We start from the raw sequence: 13,156 nt of genomic DNA on the forward strand, positions 1-13,156 counted from the left end.
GAGAGAGAGAGAGAGAGAGAGAGAGAGAGAGAGAGAGAGAGAGAGAGAGAGAGAGAGAGAGAGAGAGAGAGAGAGAGAGAGAGTTGCAAAGGATCTGCAAAACGCTAGGGCTGATCTGATGCTATAGGCTGAAAACGTTGATGCTATGGGCTGAAAAACGCTTATGATGATAGAGGTGATGGCGATGGAAACGCTGATGGGTGGTGGGGGGGGAAACCGTAGGGTGCTATTGGGTATTGGTCGTTTGATATCCTAAAAACTTAAAGCCAACTGACTCTTTTATAGGTTTTTAGCCATTTGTCCTACCTACTTTTCATAAATGTCTTGTCAAAGTCACTTATTAATAAATGACGTAAGTGATTGTTCATATGCCTGTATAAGTGACTATATTGTGCAAGTGAGGGTATGCAACTATGACTTGCTTGGTCATGCATGTCTCTCTTGAGGCTCACAAACTGCTAGGCTAGATTCTATGCTAAGATTCATAGTGACTTGTAGTTGTAGCTTGTCCATGTGGCTCAAGTGCAATGTGCATGTGACATCTTGGATGGCTGAAATTTTTTCATCGATGCGATTCTTTGTGATGAAAGTCTGCCATTGTTGACATAGGTCGATGACAACTTCCCCATGATCTGGACTAAAGAGGGATGGCTGAAATGGAGAGAAAACTGCCGAAAAAGAGAGATTTCAGCAAGTTAATTAAAATAGCCACATATAGTGAGAAAAGTGGTGGAGGATGATGAAAAGAGACCCCCCAAGGCTAGATGTGGTGAAACTGGCCCATAGGGTGGTAGGTTGTAGCTTTTACCCGAAATTCTTTACTTTACTTTAGATTTTCACACACAGAGAGAACTTTGCAAAGGTAACTTGGGACGGGAATTAACACTTAAAACACACACATAGGTCGGAGGCTAGAATGCTCCGAGCAGACGTCGACAACCTGTAGGCCCCAAAATTGGCGCCCCTTTCGGTATTTCTTTATTCTTTAAGAGGGGTAATTTACAAAGAAGAGCCCTGGGAATTCTTTACCTTTATCCAGCTAGATACCACTTGTTCTGGCAAAATTTCAGGAGTAAAACAACCCCAAAACTTGCATGAAGCCAATTCCCTTGCTAGAACTGACTTCCATGACATAAACCCTCTGTTTTCTGCCCAAAAACAGTAAATACAGCATGCTGTATTTACTGGTTTTAGCTCTGTTTTCAGCCCTAAACAGTCCCTAAAAAGTCCTCTTACAGTGGAGCATTGTTCCCAATGGTTCTCGCATCCGTATGGCTGAAAAACAGTCCAAATTCAACGCATAACCAGCATTGAAAATGCACCTGTACGGTGAGGTTATCACCCTCACCGGTGCCTGCTTTTGGAGCAGCAGTTAGCTACTCCTGTTCGTGCTCAAAGAGGCTCGTGCCTCAACAAAAACGCATATGCCCACACAATTGTACATGAGTCAAATGAAGAGCCCTCTTGTGGGGCATCACATTACTGCACGTAGGGGAGAGAGAGAGCAGTGTAAGTTGTGCAGGACATGAGTTCTTGCACTACATTGTACATGAGAGGGAAAGCTTGCAATCAGTAGCTCTTAACCTGTGACAAGCTTGTAAGTGAGGCTCTCCCAACTAGAAATCGAGCACTACCTCTTGTTGCATGAGGAAAGTTCACCACAGTGTGCCATTTGGGACATTTACAAACAATTTCCCGCTTAAAAATCTCTCGACTGGTTGCCCATTTGACTTGCAGTAGAGTTCTAAAATGTTCTCCTTGTCATTCCGGAGGTAATGGCGCGAACAGATTTTTGGTCCAAAATAGCAGTTCCCTAAATTTTAGGGGATGCTTCTGTTGGACTCCCACTGGTCATCTGACCATCTATCCCCATTGGGACTGCATCCAAAAATGCAATGTAGCCCAGTTGTCGGGTACTTTCCTTTGGTAACCCCACCTTGGCATTGTGCCTTTATTGAGTTCACTTCCTAGGATCCACCAACTTGCTAAGTGCGACGGGGAGACCTACATGATCTTGAACTGAGCCTAGACATTCTTTTACTATAGGAGTTCCAGTGCCGACCAACTTCCCGTCTGCGGGTGAAACTATCATTCACCATTGGCCGTACAATGTCCTACCATTTTGCAACTTCAAAAAGAGGGTCTCAAAAATTAAACAAAAATCATTGGAAAGAAACCAAGAACTAAGGTTAGTAGTTGCCACGTCCTTGTGACGTATCCCCCTCTTGAAATCGCAAACGTCCTCGATTGCATACCATATATACATGCCACTGATGATCTTGTGTTATCAACACTCTTTTATCATCGCCTGTATTTGCAAGAAAGGTCGCAACACATAGATACAAATGACTTAATGAGACCTTCATACTTTTGTCATTTCCATGTGTTACACTGAATTCATATGTACATTTGATGTGCTAGCTCTATCATTACCCCTCCTTTGCACGCATGGGGTTGGGATATAAGTAGGCTGTAATTCAATGGCTTCAAGGTAAAGTTGCAATACATTTGGTGACTCTGACAGTTCATGCTCTTCCATCCACTTTGCATCCATAGGTGGATAGTTCGTGAACTTCACCAAGTAGCTTTTCTGTCCTTATGTGCCAAAACTTGCTCAGGTACTAGAATCTCATCAAGTTCCTCAACTTTTGGCTGATCCTCATGTGGCATATCTTCTGGCACATCACCCACGAAGGGTCTTAGAAGACTCATGTGAAACGCATTATGAATTTTCCACGCATCAGGCAAGTTCAACTTGTAAGCCACATCGCTGGTCTTATCAAGCACTTGAAAAGGCCCATAGTAACGCATATTGAGCTTAGGAAACAGTTGTTCCTTGCCCTTCATCTTCTTTAACCTTGCCTTCTCAAACCTTAACAGAACCCAATCACCAGGTGACAACAGAAATTCACAACGGTGACGAGCAACAATCTTTTTCTCCTTGCCGAGTCTTCTCCAAGGCAACTTTAATTTTCTTGTACATTACATCCATGTTCTCAACATATCGATCAGCCTCAAAGATCTTGTCCTTCGTATGCGAAATGGGAGGAACTTTTTTGCTGCCTGAACAATCTCAAAAGGTGCCTTGCCAATCGACGAATGCACTGTATTATTGTACGCATACTCAAGCATAGGTAAATAGTGTTGCCACTTGTCCTTATTATCTGACACATAGCATTTCAGCAGATCCAAGACAATAGAATTAGCCTCTTCCGACTGTCCATCAGTTTGTGGATGAAACGAAGACAAGAACTTGAGCGTAGTGCCCATGTTTTCAAACAATTCTCTCCAGAACAAACTTGTCAAGCGAGGATCTCGATCACTGTCAATCGATTGTGGCATACCATGGTACTTGAACACATTGTACATGAATAACCGTGCTACCTCATGAGATTTTTTTTCCTAACAGGGATAAAATGGACCTGTTTGCAGAACCTGCAAATAATGGTCCATATACCATCATTCCCTGTTGGCGTTCTTGGAAGATCAAAGATAAAGTCCATAGCAATGCTTTCCCATGGCTTATTCGAAATCGGCAGTGGCTGTAACAACCCTGGTGCCTTTTGCCTGTCAAACTTGACCTTTTGGCAAATTACGCATGCTCGCACGAAGGCATCCACATCTCTCCTCAAGGTAGGCCAATAGAAGAATGTCTCTACCGCTTTAACTGTCTCATTAATACCACGATGCCTTGCATACGGTGGGACATGACTTTCTACCATGACCTTATGTCGCAATGGCCTAGTGACACAAAGTCTACCATGCATCATCATAAAACCATCTCTGAGGAGGTAGTGCTCATGATGTTGCCCCTCTTGCAACTGTTCAAAAATCCTTGCGAAGTCTTCATCTGTAGCATATTGTTCCTTCATGTCATCAAGGTCATGATGATAAGGAATTGACACAACTGAAATTTGTGGCTTTCTTGATAACGCATTAGTCACAATATTCTTCTTGCCTCCCACATGCATAATCTGGAGGTGGAACATAGAAAGAATGTTTGCCCATAGCATATGCTTTTGGGATAGCTGATTGTGTCAAGAAGTATCGCAAGGTTTGATGGTCTGTTTGGACAACAAAATCAGCACCTAAGAGATAGTGCTTCCAGCTAGAAAGCGCATGAATCACAACCAAGAGCTCTTTCTCTCATAGACTTACATAGTCTTCTCCGGCCCTTGCAAAATTCGGCTTTCATAAGCTACTATCTGTCCATCTTGCATTAGCACTGCTCCGATGCTACTACAACACGCGTCACACTGGACCACAAATTTCCTAAGATCTAGCAAAACAATTACTGGATCTGAAGTCAACTTTTCCTTTAAGAGACTAAAGGCTGAAATCTCTTTTTGGGTCCATCTAAAAGTAACCTCTTTCTTTTGCGAAGTGTGAAGAGGTGATGCTATCTCTGCAAAATTCCTGGTAAGCCTTCTATAGTAGGAACACAATCCCAAGAAACTTTTGACATCGTGCACGGTCTTCAAGTCTAGCCATGTCTTAATAGCTTCGACCTTTGCGAGATCCATCTCGACATCATCCTTTGACACTATGTGGCCAAGAAAGTGGATCTCTTCCAAGAAGAATTCACTTTTCTTAGGATTGACAAGTAACCTGTGACTCCGCAACTCTTCGAACACAACCGTCAAGTGACGCCTATGCTCCTCTTATTCTTCGAATAGACTATCATGTCATCGAAGAATGTCCCAACAAACTGTTGATGTGAGCAGAAAATCCGGTCCATCGTCCTGTTGAACGTGGTAGGAGCATTCGTTAGACCAAATGGCATCACTAAGAACTCATAAAGACCAAATGTCGTTCTTAATGCAGTCTTGTGCACATCCTTTGGCCTTATACGAATGTGATGGTAACCACTCTTAAGGTCTGTCTTGCTGAAAATTACAGCACCCTCTAAATGATCAAGAATATCATCAATCCTTGGCATAGGAAACCTATTCTTGATGGTATTCTTATTCAACGCACGGTAATCGATACAATGCGATGAGCCATCCTTTTTCTGTAGTAGGAGCATTGGGGAGCAAAAGGGTGAAGAACTAGGCTGGATCAGCCCCTTCTCTAATAACTCCTCAACGTGGCCCATAATCTCTTTCTGTTGCGCCGCGCTAACCCTGTAGGGAGGTCTATTTGGTGGGCTACACCCTGGCACCAAATCTATCCGATGGTCCTCATGTCTTTCTAGCGGCAATTGGGACGGTAATGAATAAGAAAAACAGTCACTAAACTCTCGCAAACATGCTGACCTTTCTTTATCTAACATAGATAAGTTTGACTGACAATTATTTGAGACATCATGTGCAAAAATCAAGTACATAGGAAGATGATTCTTTATTACAGAAGTGATAGCCGAAGCAGGTACAATAGGGACAGACTCCTCTTTGAGCTTTACATCTAAAACACGAGTTTTGCCCATGTTGAAGGGTGATCGTCTTGCCGAAGGCATCCAGCATGCCATGTACTCTGAATATCCACGGAATTCCAAGTAGCGCATCGCACCCTTTCAATGGCATGATATAAAATTCTTCTGTGTCTACATATGATTGAATATGCAGACGAAGCTTTCCAATAATGGGAGTAACGCACTCTGAGTGGCTAGGACATGCCAACCCTGCCTCCGCCATGTACCCCATCTCTTCAGCTCTGATGCTTAGCTTCATAGCTAACTCTGGTGAGATAAAGTTTGCTTGGACACTTGGATGAAAGAAGATGAGTGCCGTCTGATCTCTAACTTTAACCCATGCTCTATATAACTTGTTTGCATCTATATTGGGCCTATCACCCACCATATCTGGCACCAAACCTGCCGTGGGTTTAGGCTTCTTGCCTTTCTGGTCCTCTTTATCATCTTAGTGAGTTGGTCTTTTCCTTTGTGGACAATTTGTAGCAAAGTGACTAGGCTGCTCGCATATAAAGCATTTATTTTCAGCCATTAAGACCACCTTTTCCTCGAGCGACTTATGCACAAAAAGCTTACTTTTCTGTTTCTTTGCTTGCGCTTCAGAAGTCCCGGCTGAGTCCTTATCCTTGTTGACCTTTTTTGATCCCTGTGACGCTTCAGGAGTTGTTTTCACAAAGGGCTTCTTCGCTGAATTTTTCTTCTGTTGCCCTCATTTTTCGTTGCTCGGAAACCCACTGTCCTCTCCTTTCAACAAGGCAAGACCAATGTTAGCAACTTCCAAGAGCTGGGTGAGGGTAGCCACTCTGTTCTTGGTACAGTAGTCCCGAAGCCCTTTAGGCAACCCACAACAATACTTCTCTATCTACTCTGTCAATGGCATGAATCTGTGAGAGTAACGCTTTACAAATCCTCCGATTGTACTCCAATCGGCTCTTACTAGTAGCCGAAGGAAGCTGGTGCCAATCTGTCATTACGTCGGCTTCAAATTCATTTGACAGCCGAGCAGATGCAAACATTTGCTTGAAGTAGTGTGTAACAATGTCAGACTTTGTAAATAATTAATTTATTTACGAGAAAATAGTTATCTAATTTAGTTGTGTGCACATCAGAATAGAACTAGAAGTTATAGGGCCTCAGGTGCGCCCAAACTTGGGCCAGAGCACCTCAGGGAGACCCTAGCTGAAAATATGCTAAAGCCCTAGTGATTGGGAAATCGGGTCTTCAATAAGGGGTAGATAGTAGCCTCAGATTTCAGGCTAGAAAAATTACGCGCGTTAATGCGAGCACCGGAATGAGATGGGGTCCTTAGAATAGAAATCCTAAGGAGTTAAAATATTTTAAACTGTTTGTGTCGGATCAAATGGCCGGACAAGTGCGAACAAATAATGCCAGAGTAGTGCCAGTACGGCATTGTGCTGTGGAGCAGGTAACGTTTTCAATAGTAGCATCCATGTCTGGAGTTGTGAGTTAATTTGCACATTTCATTAATAGCTTAGGAACTTTTAAATGTGAAAGTTGAATGGTTTTTAAGTTATTAAGTGTGCCACTTGGCACACTTACCAATGCAGAGTGACTCTCACTCTCACTCTCACCCTCCCTCTTCTCCTAGCGTCCCCCTCTCTGGCTGGCTTTATAAGAGTATCCTCTCCCCCTCTTCTCAGGTTGGCAATGCTCCTACCCTCCCTATTGTGAGCGTGCTCTACGCATTGAAGCCCTCCATGGAAGCTTGAGAGCAGCCCCTTGCGACATATGTGGTGGCCTCGTGCTCCCATTGTCTAGAACAAGGGTTCTCACAACCATAGTCAGCTTTTGGTGAAGATTCGTCGCGAGAAGTTGTAGCAGACACTCTTCGTAGAGTGCGGTGGCTGTAAATTCTCTGTTTTCATCCCCTAACCAGCTCTATTAGGATCGTTTTTAGCGGAGCACTAATAGAATTTCCCTCCTCTCTACTTACCCTACGCCTACGCAAGTTTTGGGAGATTTTATCGCGAAGAGGTCCTTGTTTTGGCGTAGGAGTGCGCACAGGTAAGAATTTCAGGTTGTGTGTAGAAAATTACAACAAGCATGTTTGTGTGCATTTTGTTTGTTTCTCTCTTGAGTCCAATGCATGAATGATTGCGCATGAAGGGCCACACATAGTGGAAGATAGACTCTCCATTGTGAGAGCTTCGACAAGCTTTTTGGAAGATAGACTCTCCTGGTGAGAGCTTGCAACAAAGCTTGCAGAAGAGAGGAAGTCCTCTTAGCAGAAAGAGAGTGAAAACGCTCTCTCAATCAGTAGTCAGAACAGAACCAAGAAAGAAAAAAAGGACGGGCGTTTGCCCCATTTGTAACAAACTTGGACACTCCAAGTCAAGAATCAACCGCGACAGCACCAAATAACCACTTCAAAACAATTCACAGATCACAATAGATTTGCACTGGCCCGGCGGAGTTCCGTGCCTAGAGATATTGGCCCCAAAGACTGGCGCCCCTTTCGGTATTTCTTTTTGTATTAATCAATCATCAAAGTACAAGAGAGCGGTTAGGGTTTCACTCTCAGACTCTGCGTCCAGATGCTCTGAGAAGTGAGGCCCTCACCACTAATTTAAAGGTTACAAGGGATGCCCAAAAGCAGAGCCCCAAAAGCTTTTAAAATCAAAAGCATCAGTTCTCTCTCTCTTAGAGACTCTTTTCCTTTTTTTTTTATAAAAAAAAAAGGAAAAGAGTCTCTAAGAGAGAGAGAGAACTGATGCTTTTGATTTTAAAAGCTTTTGGGGCTCTGCTTTTGGGCATCCCTTGTAACCTTTAAATTAGTGGTGAGGGCCTCACTTCTCAGAGCATCTGGACGCAGAGTCTGAGAGTGAAACCCTAACCGCTCTCTTGTACTTTGATGATTGATTAATACAAAAAGAAATACCGAAAGGGGCGCCAGTCTTTGGGGCCAATATCTCTAGGCACGGAACTCCGCCGGGCCAGTGCAAATCTATTGTGATCTGTGAATTGTTTTGAAGTGGTTATTTGGTGCTGTCGCGGTTGATTCTTGACTTGGAGTGTCCAAGTTTGTTACAGTGGTATCAGAGCATCTGGACGCAGAGTCTGAGAGTGAAACCCTAACCGCTCTCTTGTACTTTGATGATTGATTAATACAAAAAGAAATACCGAAAGGGGCGCCAGTCTTTGGGGCCAATATCTCTAGGCACGGAACTCCGCCGGGCCAGTGCAAATCTATTGTGATCTGTGAATTGTTTTGAAGTGGTTATTTGGTGCTGTCGCGGTTGATTCTTGACTTGGAGTGTCCAAGTTTGTTACACCATTCCTGTGCTTGTAAAGATTCTCCCTTAGTAATAAAGATAATCGCTTTATGTGTGTGTGTGGGGGGGGGGAGGCGGGGACAACCCATCTTCTGGTCCCCAATGAAGTGTCTAACTTTCTCTCTCTCTCCGATTCTGTTGTGTATTTGAAGTACAATTAAGAGTCAGTTTATGCTTCCGTATTTTTGTGACGAGTAGACCCGTGTGGCGGGTGTCGGTCCTTGCATTAACAATGTCGTCCACCATGTAAGCGCATTGTCTTTCAAGAAAGTGGCAGCTTTCTTGACCTTAGAGGCCTCTGTAAAATTCCCTTCTGCATAAGCTGTATCAAATTGCTGCAGGAAAGCAGCGTAACCGCGAAACGTTTCAAGTCTGGAACGTTTCACCTTGAAACGTGGTGTTTCACCACGAAACGTTTTAGTCCAAAATTAGAGCACAGTGAAACGTGAGACCGAAATGTGCGTTTAGCGACTTTCAAAGTAAAACTCCAATAACTTGTTGTTAGTGAAACGGCTTGTGTTTCACTTGCTAAGCAAAATGTTTCAAGGCCTGAAACGTTTCACCTGCCCTGACTTGTCGAAACGCGTTTTATGGTGACGTTGGAGGAAAGTAAGAGCCTTTGCCTTATCCTCAAACCCTCTGAAAGTGTTGGACTTTACAATTGCACCATCTTCTTTGTAAGCTTTCGGCTTTTCCGGTGCCCCCAAATTGTCATAAGGAATTGTCTGCAACATGGGTACTGTAGAAGGAATAATCGGCACGTCATGGCCATTGACATTTTGCGTCATAGGTGCCATATCTGGCTGCTGTCCAGAAAACCAGCCATGCCAAAATTACTTTGTGGCACCCCGAACTGGCCTTGGTTGCTTTGAAAGCCTTGCTGCATGCCGATGCTACCATACATGGGGTTTGGCCTCCTGCCTTGCATACCCCCAAACACTGTTCCTGGCATGTACGGCTAGCGTCCAGGTGCATAACCAGCCATACTCACCCCGGAAATATCTAGGATGTATCGTGGGTGGTGAAAAAACTTGATGCATTGCCTGGTAACTAGTTCCCCGTCCATTTAAGACAACATGCGGGCTCTGAAAATGGCGGGCTGAACCGGCATAGCCTGTGGAATTGGCGTCCTAGCCACCTGTTCATGGACAGAAGGAACGTGTTTTGGAGCACGTTACTCCGCAACATGCGAGTGCTCCAGAGAGGCATGAAGTACCTGGGCTTAAGCCTCAGTAGGCTCTGTAGGCAGTGTAGGTCGCCTTATTTGTTGTGGCAGTGGTGGCGCTTGCAAGAACTCCATAAACCTTGGGTTTTGTACCAGTCATTCGCCGTGGCAACTAACTGAGTCTTGAACGCATCATCCTCAAGTTGCCCAGTCATTAAGCCGTGTACTGGAGGAGCATTCTCATTGGGAAAAGGTACGGACAAGGGTGGCCGTGAAGTCTTTCCAACCTTAAACGCCATAGGAATTTCCTGCTCGTCCTGCGGGGAGGAACCCTCTTCCATTGTACCTTTCCCTTTGTCGGCCATAGTGTAATCCCGCGTTCCTGTACTCTTATGTCTTTTCCCAAAACAATGAAGGCTCACTTCTTGAAGAAAAAGTGATTTAGTCCTGGCAACGGAACCTTGAAACCGGCCCGTAGGGTGGTAGGCTGTGGCTTTCACTCGAAATTCTTTACTTTACTTTAGATTTTCACACACAGAGAGAACTTTGCAAAGGTAACCTGCGACTGGACCAAATCGTCAATGCATGAATTCCATTGTATATATGACAAGAGGGAGCTCTGTGTAACCGACAGGCACTACGTGCCAATAGAAAAGAACAGACTGTTTCCAAATCGTCAATGCATGAATTCCTTTTCATATATGCCCAAGAGGGAGTTTTGTGTAACCAACATGCACCATGTGCCAACTGAAAAGAACAGAACTGGAACAGACTTCAGCACTTCACAACTGAACACACACACACACACACACACACACACACACACACACACACACAGAGAGAGAGAGAGAGAGAGAGAGAGAGAGAGAGAGAGAGAGAGAGAGAGAGAGAGAGAGAGAGAGAGAGAGAGAGAGAGAGAGAGAGAGAGAGAGAGAGAAGCGAATTTTAACTTCGTAGGAAACTATCCCAAGAGACCTTAAAGAGCTAGCTATTGACTGAGATTGCTTGCTTAACTTTGTAGGGTGAAGGGCTTGTCAAAAAACAGCAATTCCAAGAGGGATCCTAGTCCAAATACAGGGGTTCAAACCCAAAGGGATACTGTTACTGCTCCACCTCCTGCTGATGTGGATAATAACACAGAGTACAGAGTTCCAGAGGCTAGTAAAAGAGCTGTGGAACAGATGAATTGGCAGATGCAACGAGTGGAACAGGAACAGTGGTTTCCTCATCAGAATTCCATGGGCAGGGAAGAGAATAAAGTTTCCTCTTCTGTGAATGACAGAGATCGACTGATTTCCCGTGACAACCTTTCTAATAGCTTCAATTATCAACGTGACCCATACATGGATAGAAATGAACAAGATAGAAGTTCACCTTCTCGCCAAAGTCAAAGGGCTGCCAAAGACGAGAAGCCTGATAGATATGAGCCGAGGGTCCCAAATGATGATGTGAAGGTTGAGAAGAATGCTACTGTCCGAAGAAGTGTTCAGTACAAAGAGGAAACATCTTCTAATGGCGCTCCATTAAGACCAAAAGACATCCCTGAGATGCTTGTTTCCCAGAATGGTTATGATGGTCACATCAATGCCATACTAGAGGTAAAAGAATTCTTACATACTGCCAACGTAATAATCCAAAGTCTCGTTATTGATGAATTGTGTTTGTTACCATGTTGAATTTAAACTCCAGTTTTGTGTGTATTGACGTAGTATTGTCTGTGAAACTTTTCAGGAAGAGGAGGACCTTATTGCAGCCCACAGGTTGGAGGTGGAGGACACAATGGAGCTGGTTCGGGAGGTATTTTTCTTAATCCAATCTGCTTTACCTTCTGCAAGTATTGATCATTGATGTGGTTGCACATGTCTATATGTATGCTGAGTATTTGTGTGTTGTTGAGATCCGGGTTGCAAGAAACCTCTTCACATGAATTTGTGCCTGTGTTAAAGCTTCATGCAAAGTTCAGTGTACCTTTTCATTCATGAATTTGTGCCTCCAATAAAGCTTCATGCAAAGTTTGCACTTCCATTTGGTCCTGAATGCTGTGACCTTTAGTTCTTACAATGAATTGTTTACTGTTGCTTTAGTTAAAGTAATTCTGTAGCTGTCAGGATAACTTGCTAGTAGAAGTTATGACTGCTTGATGGCATGATTGATTATGTTAAAACGTGAATGTGTAGGAAATGAAGCTCCTAACAGAAGTAGACCAACCTGGTAGCCGGATTGATCGCTATGTGTCACAGCTGAGCTATCTTCTCTCAAGAAAAGCAGCCGGTATCGTGAATTTGCAAGCTCGGCTAGCAAGGTTTCAGCGCCATCTCAAGGAACAGGAAATTTTAAGCCGCAATATGAATGCTGGTCATTGAGAGGATTTGCTTGGTGATCTCCATCTTTTATTCAGAGAATTCTTGGGTATCCCTTGTTGAGAGGGCCTAAGTTGATTGCCATCTCAGCTATAAATGTGAGCTGAGTGTGGGTTCTGCATTCACTTGAGGAACTACAAACTTGAGTCGCAGCAGCGGGTATGCTTAAATGTACCTATGGTTTTGTATTAGTACAGGTAGTGCGATGCCATTTGTGTTTGAAGAAAGTTTTGGAGTACGTTCGAATCATGGTTGGCACTCTGATACATCCTCAGAGTTTGCAAATGTTGTACACACCACCAAGTCTGTAAAGATGGTAGGAATCCAAAGCATAAGTGTTCCCGCCCATCAAACTACTTACCATGAAGTTTATTGTGTGAAGGAGTTTTGTTTTTTGGAGCTTCTAATTTGCAGGGCTCAGCACAAGTAATTATTTCAGCCTTTTGTCATTGTACTGAGATTTCAACCTAAGGGGGCTTGAGAAGGGGGTAGGGGCTTTAGTAGCACAGGTGAAGGACCCAAACAAATTCTAACTTGGCACCCGTTTTCCTTTATAGCTCATTTCTTCATGGTATCGTGATTATTTTTTTGCCCGATCTTGTTTTAAGAGGCTCGGGAGAAGTCAAAACTTGCTGCAATGGTGTTCATGCTCTGCACATTACAGAGCCTTTTGGAAGTCTCTCTTGGCAGGCATGAAGTGTTAGTAGTAAGTGAGCAATATATTCGGTAAGAGTGAGCCCATTGGTTAGTTTTGTTGACTTGTCTCAGTTTTTCTGCCAACAAAAATGTGTCTATAAAGGAAAAGGGGAGGCCATTGCTTCTGAAACAATTGTTTTGCCTGGGCAGTCTGCTAATGGATCTCACTGAATCCCTAGCGGCTATCATTGGCTTATTGCTAGAGCGTGCACAGTTGTTGGTTATATATATG

At 43.8% G+C, this 13,156-nt stretch overlaps 1 protein-coding gene across 1 annotated transcript in view; it reads left to right on the forward strand.

Moving 5' to 3' along the window:
* The window catches only part of LOC147447754 (kinesin-like protein KIN-13A), a 46,782-nt gene extending 34,147 nt beyond the window's left edge, over positions 1-12,635 (forward strand). The window contains exons 10-12 of the mRNA XM_086523468.1: positions 10,890-11,466; positions 11,600-11,665; positions 12,046-12,635. Of these exons, the coding sequence (XP_086379594.1) occupies positions 10,890-11,466; positions 11,600-11,665; positions 12,046-12,231 (829 nt within the window). The 3' untranslated portion in view covers positions 12,232-12,635. The remainder of the gene's footprint in view (positions 1-10,889; positions 11,467-11,599; positions 11,666-12,045) is intronic.
* The last annotated feature ends 521 nt before the right edge of the window (positions 12,636-13,156 follow it).

The sequence above is a fragment of the Adiantum capillus-veneris genome, chromosome 11 (assembly GCF_014529385.1).
Source record: "Adiantum capillus-veneris isolate H3 chromosome 11, ASM1452938v2, whole genome shotgun sequence".
Lineage (NCBI taxonomy): Eukaryota > Viridiplantae > Streptophyta > Polypodiopsida > Polypodiales > Pteridaceae > Adiantum > Adiantum capillus-veneris.